The sequence below is a fragment of the Dermacentor silvarum genome, chromosome 8 (assembly GCF_013339745.2).
Source record: "Dermacentor silvarum isolate Dsil-2018 chromosome 8, BIME_Dsil_1.4, whole genome shotgun sequence".
Taxonomy (NCBI): Eukaryota; Metazoa; Arthropoda; class Arachnida; order Ixodida; family Ixodidae; genus Dermacentor; species Dermacentor silvarum.
The window spans coordinates 46,919,255-46,931,475 of NC_051161.1; the positions used below are offsets into that span (position 1 = coordinate 46,919,255).

Here is a 12,221-nt window from a genome sequence, read left to right on the forward strand (position 1 = left end):
GGGTCACATCAATTACAAGACTGATGCAAAGTCACTTTTGCTTAAATTGCTTTTGGGTTCCATTCATTTGAGTCGTCTGTTGATAGTGCCCCTTTGGGATCAATCGCATCGATCCTGCTTACATATTAGGCATGCTTGTGCAAACATTCTATATTTTCGAATAGTCAATCGAATAGTATGCTATTTCATATTTGCTTTTGCTTAAATTTCAGTATTGCAAGTTTTCAAAGGATTCGAAATGAACAAATTTAACAATATATAGGCGGTTTCAGTGAGCAAGTCTCAACGGCTTATAGCCAAGACAAGCCAAAGAGATTAGTTTACAGTCAAACTGATTTTTGCACCTGCTTTATTATTTGAACATCGATCCTGCAGCCCCACCACCTCCCTCTGTATTGAACCAATGTATAACACTGAGGTTTCGGGAGGGCTAAAGGCATCTGGCTCGATTTTATGAACAAAGTCTACATGCACAGTGCCATTAAAAATGCCAGATGTGGATAAATTTCGTACCAGTGTTTCCTGCACTCTCGCTTTCACTGGCACGATGGTTTCTCTGTTTTCCAGCAGCCATACGGCCACTGCAAATAGATTCGAGTCCGCTCAACACCAAACTACAAATGGCTGCTGGCACCCAGTGAAACAGTGCTGGTAAGGCATAACAGCCAAGGCAGGCGAAGTAATGGGAGGCAAACTGTTGCAGGAAGTTTGCTGCTCATATGTGATCGGGCCTGAAATTGTGCATATGGGCTAGACTGCTGCTTCGACATTCACGAAATTGAAAATGGAGCAAGCAGCTTGTAAACAAATTTACTGAGCTGCTGACGTAAAAAAAATGTAAAACTTGCATTTTTCAATGAAAATTTTTGCATACCAGCGCTTTGAAAATAAACTTATTTCAGAGACGAACCAGCTTTCTTCTTTGCAAGAGCCATTTTTTTTTCCCAATATGACAACATATGGCAATATGACAAAAAAGAAATTCTGGTAAGTTGCCTGTAGGCAACACTCATAAAGGGTTAAGTACAAACTAAAAAAAAATTGTTACCTTTCCTGCTTGCGGGCCAGTTTCTCCTCTTGAGCCTGTGCCTTCATCTGTTGCACCTCAATGGTGTCAGGCTTTCGGCGCCTCATGTAGAGTTCGTGGTTGCCCATGCACAATGCCAGAATACGCTTGTTGATTCGCAGCCGGGGGGCAAAGAACACAAAGTCCTGCAATGCAGAAAGCATGAACACGTGACGCTGCCGCCCCTGCTTTGATGCAGCACATTTTTTTTTTTATACCCAAGGAAAATAGTTAAGATTGTATGTGCGTTACTGTTGGATGCAAAGCCACAACCACGTCTGAAGTGCTGGCAATGACCTACAATCACAGCAAGTCATTTTCGCCACAAGACTGCCGACAAAAGCTGCCGCGTAGGTTGGCAATGACAATGTGGCACTTTCATTATGAAAGCTAATTTGAAAGAGGTTTCTTTTACGCCTTTTACAAGCTAAGTTAGCGGAAACAGTTATGTCGCATGTCTTGGCGTTCTGAACACTGTACGAGAAAACTGTAGCGGGACAAACTGGCAAAATGGTTAGTAGAGCCGAGTCGTTCCAAGAAATGCTACATATCAAACCGTGCACCACACACCGGTCACCATGCAATCTATAGACAATGACAGAGTTGTCAGGCAACGACTAATAATAAATTTGCATTCTGAAGGTAAATACAGTAAAACCTCGTTAATTCGACCCACGTTAATTCGGAAAATCGGATAATTCGGACGAGCCCTCTGGTCACAGCCGGCGTATGCATTATTCAATGCAATGAAACTCGATTCCAACGTACCTGGCTGCACATCAGTTAATTCGGACAACTTTCGGAGCTCGGCGAGCGAGGAGCGCCCCAAATAAGCGACACAAAAGAGCAACAACGGCGCGAGCGTCCAACCGAAACAAATCGGCAGAGTCCGCTTCGCCATAGTCATTAGCGGAAATCATACGTGAATGACAGCAACACCGGAACGCTTCGTGCCTATTTGTTCCTTTAAAGCCTTTATTCTTGCGTTTAACGCCACGCACAGCACCGTGTTGGCCACGTTCCTTCATGACTGCGCAGTCGCCATCCACAATTACGTCGATAGCGGTCGCGAAAGCAGTAGTTTCGTTTTGATTCAGTTCGCGCGTCGGCCGCGCGCCTTCAGAACCGCAAGGTCACCGTCCGTGATCACGTCGACAGCGGCCGCGGTTTCGGCCGTGTTTTCGTCCGCAGCGGTTGTGGCAAACAGTGGTTTCATTTTTACTCGGTGCAAAGCTTTAAGGATGAAGAGCATGGTCTACATCGCAATAAGCGGCGACCTGGCGACACTGCCGAATAAATAATCAGGATGTGCGCACGGTAGTCAAAAGCGTCACAGATGCACGCCGCAGCCACGAGGCCTTTGCAGCTGTGAGCCCTAATCAGTCGCAAGATGACAAGCATTGCAGCGCCCGCACTGCTTTTGTGCAAAATGGAAATAGGATTTGCCGATTCATTCAGTAAATAAAAACGTATTGATGTAGTAAGCATTTGTTTCTCTATGCCCTCGATAACTTGACATTCGATTAATGTGGACATTTCTTTCAGTCCCGTGAAACCCAAATTAACGAAGTTTTACTGTACTGCAGGTTTTACCTTTTTCAGATTGGAAAAATTGGAGGCAAGGGTACTCGTTTTCCTTTTAACGATTGAGTTCGCATTTCTTTGAATGCACATTATTTTCCACTTTGAACGCATAAAAGCTGGGCCCATGTGAGAATCAGACAAACACTCATTTCTTTTAGTAGAAAGATTAGTTAGTCATTTCTCACATACTTGGGATCAAAAAGTACAGAAAAGTAGCGGCTACAAGATTTATACGAACAGAACAGGCAAGCAGTAAACAAACTTCGACAACCCGTTAGTAATCAACTTCAGAGGTCAGCATGCGGTCAGACGCCTTTTTGATTTCCGTAGGAAAAACTCACGGGAGCCTTCTTGTCGATGGGCTTGATGACAAACTTCCTGTCGTTGAAAGAGATGTTTCTGATTTCGCTCCAAGGGAAGCCAATCTTGGGTGTCAGCCTGCGATTCAGAAAATTTGAAGCTTATTAATTAGCACTGACAGGTGCAACTTGCCAATAACATCGACAGTAATGCAGGATAATGCACACTGCGGTACTGTTGCCACTTTCCATCCTACATGTACAAGCACTTTAACTTGCGCCCTCTTGGCTGTTAAATGCCTTTTTAGGTATGAGGACACCAAGGCTATGTATAGCATGGTCCACACTTAAAGTGAACAAATTTAGTATCCAGTTTTACATTATTCAAGAAGTCTTCATTTTAAAGAAAGTCTGCAGCTGATATGCAATAGGCCAACTGATATAAGCATTACAGACTGATGAGTATCGTAAAAATACTAGGTAGAGGTTTTTGAAAAAGAAAAACAATGTTGAAAAGCACTCGCTCATCTTGTAATAGCGGTCTGACAACTTCAGCTGTCTTGACATTATTTGACCAAAAATAGGGATCGTCGACATACTTGTCGCCATTGACAATTTCGCAGACTGCAAAAACGTGCTTTACTACTTGGGGTACAAAATTAGCAAGTCCTGGCTTGACTTTCATGCTGCACTTGAAAACAATGATAGAACACACAGAAGCAAACAAGAGAATAGTGGCACTGCACCATTTTAGGATTTCAACAAACAAAATGAGATGATTCAACTGTCGAGCTTTATGAAAAGTTCTATTTGCAGCTGCTACATTGTTCATACTGAGCTTGAAAAGGCACCATGGTGGGGCTTCTTTGCCAGCATCGTGCACAAGCTTTCCTGTTGATGGCAGATTCGATTTATTGTAAAAGCGATGAAATTTGCTGCTACATGAATTGATAAGGTGCGCCTCTTCACCAAAGGAGTTGCAACTGCAAAAACAGAGCCGCAATCTTATTACAAAGAAATTTTAGCGCTTTGTATTAAGACTGCAGCAGAAGTACGACTATCCACTGGGTCATTGTCGGCACCACAGAAGGTCTCATTGGCCACCGCAGTCCACGAACATTGCATGAAAAACCTGAATCTGCTATCGACGAGACCGAAAAACCTCAATGGCCGGCAGTAACCCAAGGACGCCTAGAGGCCAACTGCAGTATTGCGTGTGCCTAGTCCTGCATAACAAATGCCCTGAACATTGCTTATGTGCCATGGAATGGCAAAAGCAACTAGCTGCTGTCCCCAGACAAATCCACACGTGAACTGTTCGGATTCTTGTCTGACGAATGAACAAAGTGACCCAAAATGAAGCATGTTCAGCGTCATCTATTGCAGAATTAAAATTTTTATTTGCCACAATGCCAGGGGTGAACCTATTTTCTGATTTATACCGTAGTGATCAGTGCTGGCATCCTATTTAGATGTTCCCTTTATTTCCGGACCCAAGTGTACAAAAGTTGTGTGCTGCTACATACTCAGTGACAGCTCTCATCAACAAAATGCCGGCTAAAATAGATCCACAATTTCTTATATACATGTCTCATTGCCACAGCATTCACTGTTATAAACGATTCAATTACTGAACACACCAAAAATATCAACTTTTGACCCCTCAGAGATGTCTCACAGACTCACTTGTCGTCCTTCTCGTAGATGTTGAGGCCAAGGGCATCGACACCAAGCCAGAGGTCAGTGCCCTTTTTGTTCTTGATCTCGAAGTAGTTGACGCCATACATTTCCAAGTCCTGGGCAATCTTTAGGTATTCCATCATAGCATCATCCCTACACAGGGGCACACCACGTCAGGATGAAACACTTGATATTAAGGTCCGATTTCTTTGGAAGCCTACTCATTGAGTAAATCGTAATTTCACAAAAGGGCTCACCTGTGAAGTTCCTTGTGCTCTGCCCACCAGTTCGTTATCCTCTCGTCCCACTGTTCCTTGGTCAACTTGTGCTGATCCATGACCCTAAGAAGAAGGCAATTTTTAAGCACAGAAATATTGATTCTAACCAGATCAGCAATTACAAGTTCCCGGATTCTATCCTGAAAGGACAGCGATTAGGCGAGCTAATTACCAGGCCATGGCAATAGCGAAGAAAGCAATCATTTGGCTAGCAGAGAGCAATCAATTTCAATTAAAAGTCCACAGAAAATATAGGTTTTGTACAAGCACCAACTAAAAAGTCACTATACAACAATGCAATGATAACAGCCAAAATACGAAGTAATCTGGTTGCACGCAAGCATATCTACATACAGCCAATGCAATGAAAAGCTTTTCTGGCCATTCTTGGGGTGAGAGTTGCTTTCAGATTAATCTTAAATTACGCAAACATTTAGACGATCCCCTGAAATTCTACATAATTAGTAGCAACTATTTTATGTTTGCAAAGTCAAGTCACCAATTTATCAATTGATGGCCAACAACCGTGTGAAAAATTTAACTCTTCCCTTACCACGCCCACAAAGCAATGTGTCACATGTCCCATACACCCTGCGCGAAAATGTCAAACTACACGCACTCCTACAGACTTGCTGTGCCATCTAATTTATTGCCGAAACACGAAAGTTTTGTTTCTCCGAGTAGTAGTTTGTTTTTCCAAGTGTTCGCGAGCTTTAACGGCAGTACAAAGTACAGTTCGTATCGTTTGGTCGCAAAGATGGTAGATGCTTAAAGGGACACTAAAGGCAAATATTTCAACGTGGACTGTTGAAATACGATACCAGAAACCTAGAAACGCTTGTTTCGTGCCAAGAAAACTTATTTTTAAGAGAAAATTGCGTCTGAAGCGTCCGCGTACACTGTAACGCAATTCTAATTGCGTACCCCAGCGAGGAGTAGCGACGTCATGGCCATATCGTGACGTTGTGCCCCCGGTGAGTAAAACGCATTCCTCCATGGTAAAACAGCACCCGCAGACGGCGCTACGGCTTTTTTTTGGGGGGAAGCGCAAACACGCGGCCAGAAACAGAGCCAAGACAGAGCCGACGGCAGTGTGAAAGCAGAAGTATAGTGGCTAGCTACCATAGCGGAAGGTAAAGCGCGCGCCTCATTGTGAACACTGATCGTCGACGCTCTTCGCAATGGAACAAATAGTTGACCCTGACAACGACAAATTGGCACGTGATGCTGGACTCGATTTTGGTGGTTTAAGCTCCTAAGAGCGTGACATGCTGCTGAGGGCTCGCGCTGCCGACGTCGTTGCCTACTACGACGGCGGCCTCGACACCAGCTCTTCCGAGCGCAAAAGCAGTGAGGACACCTGCAATGCGACGTCGGGCGACGAAGCTGGTCACCATATGGACGTGCCGTCGCGACTCTCAAGCTGCTAGCAAATTCAAGTGAGCCAGCAACGCCAGCATAGTCATGGAGGAAGGAAAAGCTTTTCCTCCATGAGCGCAGTACTACGCAATAACGAAACTTCTGAAACTCGAAAGCGAGCGCGGCACAGAGTCGAGCGAAAATGAAACCTTTTGATCACCCGCATCGTTATCAAGTGTAACGCCAAGAAGGTATTTTTTTCTAAGAATCTAATAGAAGTAGACAAGTAGCATTTTTATATATATACATATATATTCTTATAATCCAACGAAACAATCTTTTTAATACGAGTGGTTGAGTACTAGTAACTTTTTTTAGGAGTGCCTTCGTCATTGGGTAAGTACCGGAATTTCGCTGGGGAGTCTTATCACGTCCTGCATTTACCTCAATTTCTCAATTACTAAAGCTCTGTTCGCGATTATATTGACGCCTTAGACATTCTAGAGCATTGCTCTATCACTTTAGCTTGACTTTTTATTTGACTTAGTGTCCCTTTAAATCACCGGACTTTCGCGCAAACGATGTCATTCTCGCAATGCTTTTGCATCCTGATTGTTTGGATGCATCTAGCAGCAGCGACTCTGAGAATGAATTAAATTCATAAGACTTCAGTTCGGTCAACAGAGGAAACCCTGAGAACCACAAGGCCGAGGAGGAGGAGGAACAATTTAAACCAGGCCGAAAAAATCTTTTAACTCATGTTTCTTATCACCTAGAAGGTTGAAGCTTTCACTTCTATGGCCAATTGATATGAAAACATTTTGTATATTTTAGATATTTTCCTTTGATAGTAACAGCAGAAATGTTCTATCCATTTTTCAATAAATCTTGTTTTAGGCACTTACACATTTGTTTGGCATGTATTTTGCAATAATACAATTACACAATATTTGTCTAAAATTATAACCTTTAGAAAGTACAATTATTTATCTTTCAATTGATATACAGGGTGTTTTGTAAGTTTTACGGAATTTTTTGAAATTGCCTGTGGCAGGTAGCACAATTCTTATTGAGCTGGGTTATTCGATCAGGCGGACATTAGTAGCACGAGAAATCCGAAACACTCCAACTAATTAACAAAAATTCACTAATTAAATTCTTAGTTAATTACTTTACGACACATATTGCAGTTTACAAGCTGTAGCCAGGGAGCTTGTCAGGCGATGAATTTCCAGAATGACACAAGTTTGGAGATACGCGCCATCAAACTCGCCATAAAAATGCACTGTTGTTCCACTTAATTTTTTACTAAAATACTGTTTTATACATTGAAGCACAAAAGTAACTGGAATGCCGATGTATTTCATCCCACACTTTGGGAAATATCTCGGAACTGGTGTCATCTTGGAAATTCATTTAAAGTGGATGCGTCTTGCAAACTCATCGGCTACAATTCGTACATTGTAATATATGTCGTAAAGTAATTAACTAGGAAGTTCATTAGTGATTCTTCTTTAATTATGTGAACATGTGTTTCGATTTCTCGTGCTACTAATGCCTGCCTCTTCGAATAAACCAGGTCAACGATAAGAATTATGCTACCTGCCACAGGCGATTTTTAAAAATTTCGTAAAGCTTAATTTTGAACACCCAGTATAGCATGACATTGTGACCATGACACTACACATAAGAAAATGAGTACTAAAACCTTCAAAGGGTGGCCAATTTTCACATGGTAAAGGAAGTTAAAATGTAAATGAAAATTTACATTTTAATATAAATGAAAGGTAAAATGATTCTTACACCGCATGCTCCTTATTTCCACCCTGGAATATAATATGACAAGCAGCTATTTTCAATGTGGTGGCAACAAGCTTCATGGGAATCACGATTAACCACTAATAGAGAAAACGTACAAAAATGAGGCTTGAAAGTAGAACCATTCACTGTCACTCCAATTCTTGTAACACAAGCACAAAGCAGCACACGCGCACACACACACACACACACACACACACACACCTCTGAGGCAACAGCCTGTCGTTGGCTAGACAGCCTGGCTTGTGGATGTCTGGGCAGTAGTTTCCATATTTAGCCTGCACTGCATAGGAGGCCAAGAGGACTGACGTTTCTGGTGGGCAGTAGATCTCGTCGGTCAGGATGACGCTCTTGACTTGCAAGTAGAAGAGGCGCTGCGGAGCACAAAATGACCAAATTTATGCCACTCAAAGAGGGTCAAATTAACAGAATAGAGCGGCCAATATAATTATAGTACACCACAAAAAGGTGGGCTCCTAGCGCACAATTTAACCGGAAATCTCAATTTGAGATCTGCTTCTAAGCCACTCCACTCCCACCGCCCCCAACCATTTTGGCATGGCTTGTGTGATGCCAAGATTCTTACACCACATGCTCTGGCACCCAACAGCGCAGCAAACGCATTGTCATAGCACTGTGCCTGCAGTTCTCTTGCTCTCACAACACAGTAGAAACAAGAGAATTGTAGAAACTTATTTCAGGCTGACCTGCAAGACGCACATGCAAGAACGAAATGATGCATACACCACGCACACTGGCCATGCAGACCACTTTATTTCGTCACCCATCAGCGTCACCAGACTGCTTCACAGTTCCACTGTGATGAAACGAATCAAATACAAATTTTCTACTGCTCGAAATGTGCTTAAATGTGTAGATTACCATGAAATGCAAAATACAAGCTCGAAAATTTGGCGTCACAACCTATTTAATGCCGAGCGTGCATGGGCAATGCCATGAGCCCAACATGCAAACCCTGTGACGAAGACTGCACAACCACAACCCACATCCACAAGCTAAAGTTTGGAGAATGCAGGTAGCACAAGAAAATATATTTAGCAGTCTAGGTACGCAACCTGAAATCGAGTGGTCAGTGTGCATTTGATCAATAAAATGCATTACCAAACCACAGACATCCCAATCACACACTGACACAGCGTAAATTAGGCATTGCAGATGCTGAAACAAGTGTTGCTAAATTTTTGTAATTTTCGGCCCACTAAGACCTGCATCCCCCATTAAGAAAACCCAAATTTAAAGGCACACTAAAGAGAAACTTGTTCAGTTCAGACAAAAAATGCATTCTCTTAAAAACTCATTTTCATTGATTTCACAGTAAGGTTTCTTACTAGAGGAGGAAATGTTTGTTTTTGAATTTTGCACTGAAAGCTCAATGCTAGTACGTCGTCGTGAAGTCACGGATTTCAATGCATTTCTTGCATCTTGTCTTTTGTGGCACAGCAAAAGTTATTGAAACTTTCAAAATTAGTCCTTGGCTCCTTAGGATACAGTGTTGTCCATCTTTACCAATGACAAATTAACTAGGCCTGAGCAGACACTCAAAATTCATGACGAGCTGGTGCAGTGACTTCACCCAATCACCAGTCTAGTAACCAGTCAGTCTCGACTTGCCAAGCCTCCTCTGTCTAAATATAGGAGTGGCTTTTCAAACAAGAAATTGACTGCAGAACAAAATTTTCAATCAATTCGACGGTTGCACCATTTCACTTCCTGCTCATGGATACTCTAAAATGGTGCAGTGCCGCTAATTCTATCACATCGTTTTCGTATGCAGCACAAAAGTGAAGCCTGATAATTATGCACCCAGAAACAAAGCACATTTGCACAGAGTTTGGGAAGTTCGCGCATTTGTAACGGCAACAAAAATGATGACACGTTCTGTCTCTGTTCTATGGTGGTCAGACAAGTGAAATTGTGCCCAAAACCTTCACAGGGTTCATACAGAACATTCGGTGAAAACTTCAAGGACAATTCAAAAATTTAGGATGACAAAGGCCCAAATTCAAAGAGGGAAAACAAACCTTGTTCGTACATATACAATAAAAAATAGTAAAATCTTAGCTGCAATTTCTTGTAGCTAAGCGACTGCTGAGTAGCAGTTGGCTTCAAGCTTTTCAGGTCGCTTTTTAAAGTTGACTTTCCCCTGGTAATGATGACCTCCTTGTAGATGGTTAATATAGTGTCTGGCTTGAGCCGAAGATGCTCGCGTTAAAGCCAAATGGCTGAAACTTATTCTCTGCCAGGCATTTCTAGAGCCTATAGGGCTCAAAAACTGAGCCATGATGGCCGAGATGTTAACAAGCAAAACAACAAAATGGTGGCACAGCTTCGTCTTCGTCTAGCTCCACAATGGCAATATAAGCAGGCCTTTCCTTGGAGGCTGTGGACACGCGACATTTCAATCATTTAGCGACACTATGTCAAATTGTTTCTCAATAGACAGTATCCATGGCATAGTCCTAAGCGGAGCTCGGTATTTCGAACGCTCGAATGTCACCCTAAACCCAAAGTTTTCAAGGAATTCAAGGAGCACTTATTTTCAAGGGGCTTTAAGGGCACTTGAATCTCTTTCCAAATTCAAGGGTTTTCAAGAATTTCAAGGAGGTGTACGAACCCTGCCTTAAAATAAAATGAGGGGACACCTTCCCACTAATTTTGACTACTTGCAATTCCTTACCATCACGCGAACGCCGGAGTTTTTGCACTTCGCTTCCATTGGAATGTGGCGGCTGCCAGTGGGAATTGAACGGCCCTGTGTTCAGCAGCACAATGCCGTAGCCATGAAGCCATCACGGTTGGTGTACAACGTGCAGCAATATTCCACACTTATTGCAACATTGGATGCACACAGGCTAATGCCAGGCTTGGAACGTGTTGTCGAAGCCGGTACGGTATTGTAGATGGATGACATCGTCACGCTAATAAGAAAAATAACAAGTGTAGATTTCTTACCTGAGTGATTTCTTGGATAAGTTCCTCTGCAACGTCTTCAGGGTAGAATTTGGCACGGAATTTAAAGAGCAAGGGGTTTTCCTTCTTCACGTCTTGACTGAGCACCTGGGCAAAAATTACATAACAGCTTAAGTAACGAAATAGCGTTTATAATTGACGGCATTTGATGGCCCAAAGATCCGCTACAGCTATGCAAGATCACATGGCTGAGGGACCAGGAATAATTTGGCCTGCCTGGGGTTCTCAAATTCTCAGCACACGAGCATTCTTCCGTCCTGCCCTCCTTGGAATTCAGGCTACTGCAGTTGTGAGTCGAACCCACAACCTGGTGCTCAGCAGTGGCATGCCATGCCACTAGGCCACCAGCGTGAACACAAGTTGGCAAGATGCTTTGCCATAAAACGATTCTGTTTAGCACTAGACATGAGTCAAGTTAACAGATACTGCTAATAGATGAAATGTAACTTGGCTAATGTGATTCATGGCTACGGAAATTTATCCCATTCACACTAACTGCGAAGCTACTCTTCGTGCTCAGGCCATCAGAGTTGAGGCTAAGTTTACCTTTTTGTTCAGCTTGAGCCATGTGATGTAGCCCTTGTTGTCTGTGTACTGGAGGCCAAAAAACCAGATCTCTCTAAGGCCTATTGTCTTGACAACCTGCAAAACAAAGAAACAATGTTGTAATTGTGAAGTCTCGTATGTGGTTACCTAAATAATTTATTGACAAAGGCACCTAATGCCAAACACGAAATGGTATTCATGTGTCGTGCAACAGACAATTTAAAAAAAAAATTTAATTAGGGGGTCTGACGTACCAAAACCACAACCTGATTATGAGGAACAAAGTCGGGAGCTCGGAACTAATTTCAACCATCTGGGGTTCTTTAACATGCACCTGATGCATCGTACACAAACGTTCTTGCATTTTGCCCTTACCGCAGCATTAAAATTTAAAGATGTTAGCTGTGTGCAAAGATTGGACATCACAGTACCACCAAATATGTACGCACTCTGATTTCCAACATGTGCTCAGCAGCACCCATAATTGTCTCAAAATAATTGTGTATTAAAATGATAAACAATTTTCTTTTCAAAATACCTTCACATTAAATATCACTGGGCTTACTGCAATATGCAAATCAACATCTTCAAAAGAACTGG

At 42.6% G+C, this 12,221-nt stretch overlaps 1 protein-coding gene across 5 annotated transcripts in view; it reads right to left on the reverse strand.

Moving 5' to 3' along the window:
• Positions 1-12,221, reverse strand: part of LOC119461152 (moesin/ezrin/radixin homolog 1-like) — a 172,283-nt gene that overhangs the window by 45,778 nt on the left and 114,284 nt on the right. For all 5 annotated transcript variants that reach the window (XM_049671819.1, XM_049671821.1, XM_037722365.2 and 2 more), the window contains exons 4-10: positions 11,622-11,717; positions 11,058-11,162; positions 8,289-8,458; positions 4,887-4,970; positions 4,636-4,782; positions 2,992-3,088; positions 1,049-1,212 (exon numbers count right to left, since the gene is read on the reverse strand). In XM_049671819.1, the coding sequence (XP_049527776.1) occupies positions 1,049-1,212; positions 2,992-3,088; positions 4,636-4,782; positions 4,887-4,970; positions 8,289-8,458; positions 11,058-11,162; positions 11,622-11,717 (863 nt within the window). The remainder of the gene's footprint in view (positions 1-1,048; positions 1,213-2,991; positions 3,089-4,635; positions 4,783-4,886; positions 4,971-8,288; positions 8,459-11,057; positions 11,163-11,621; positions 11,718-12,221) is intronic.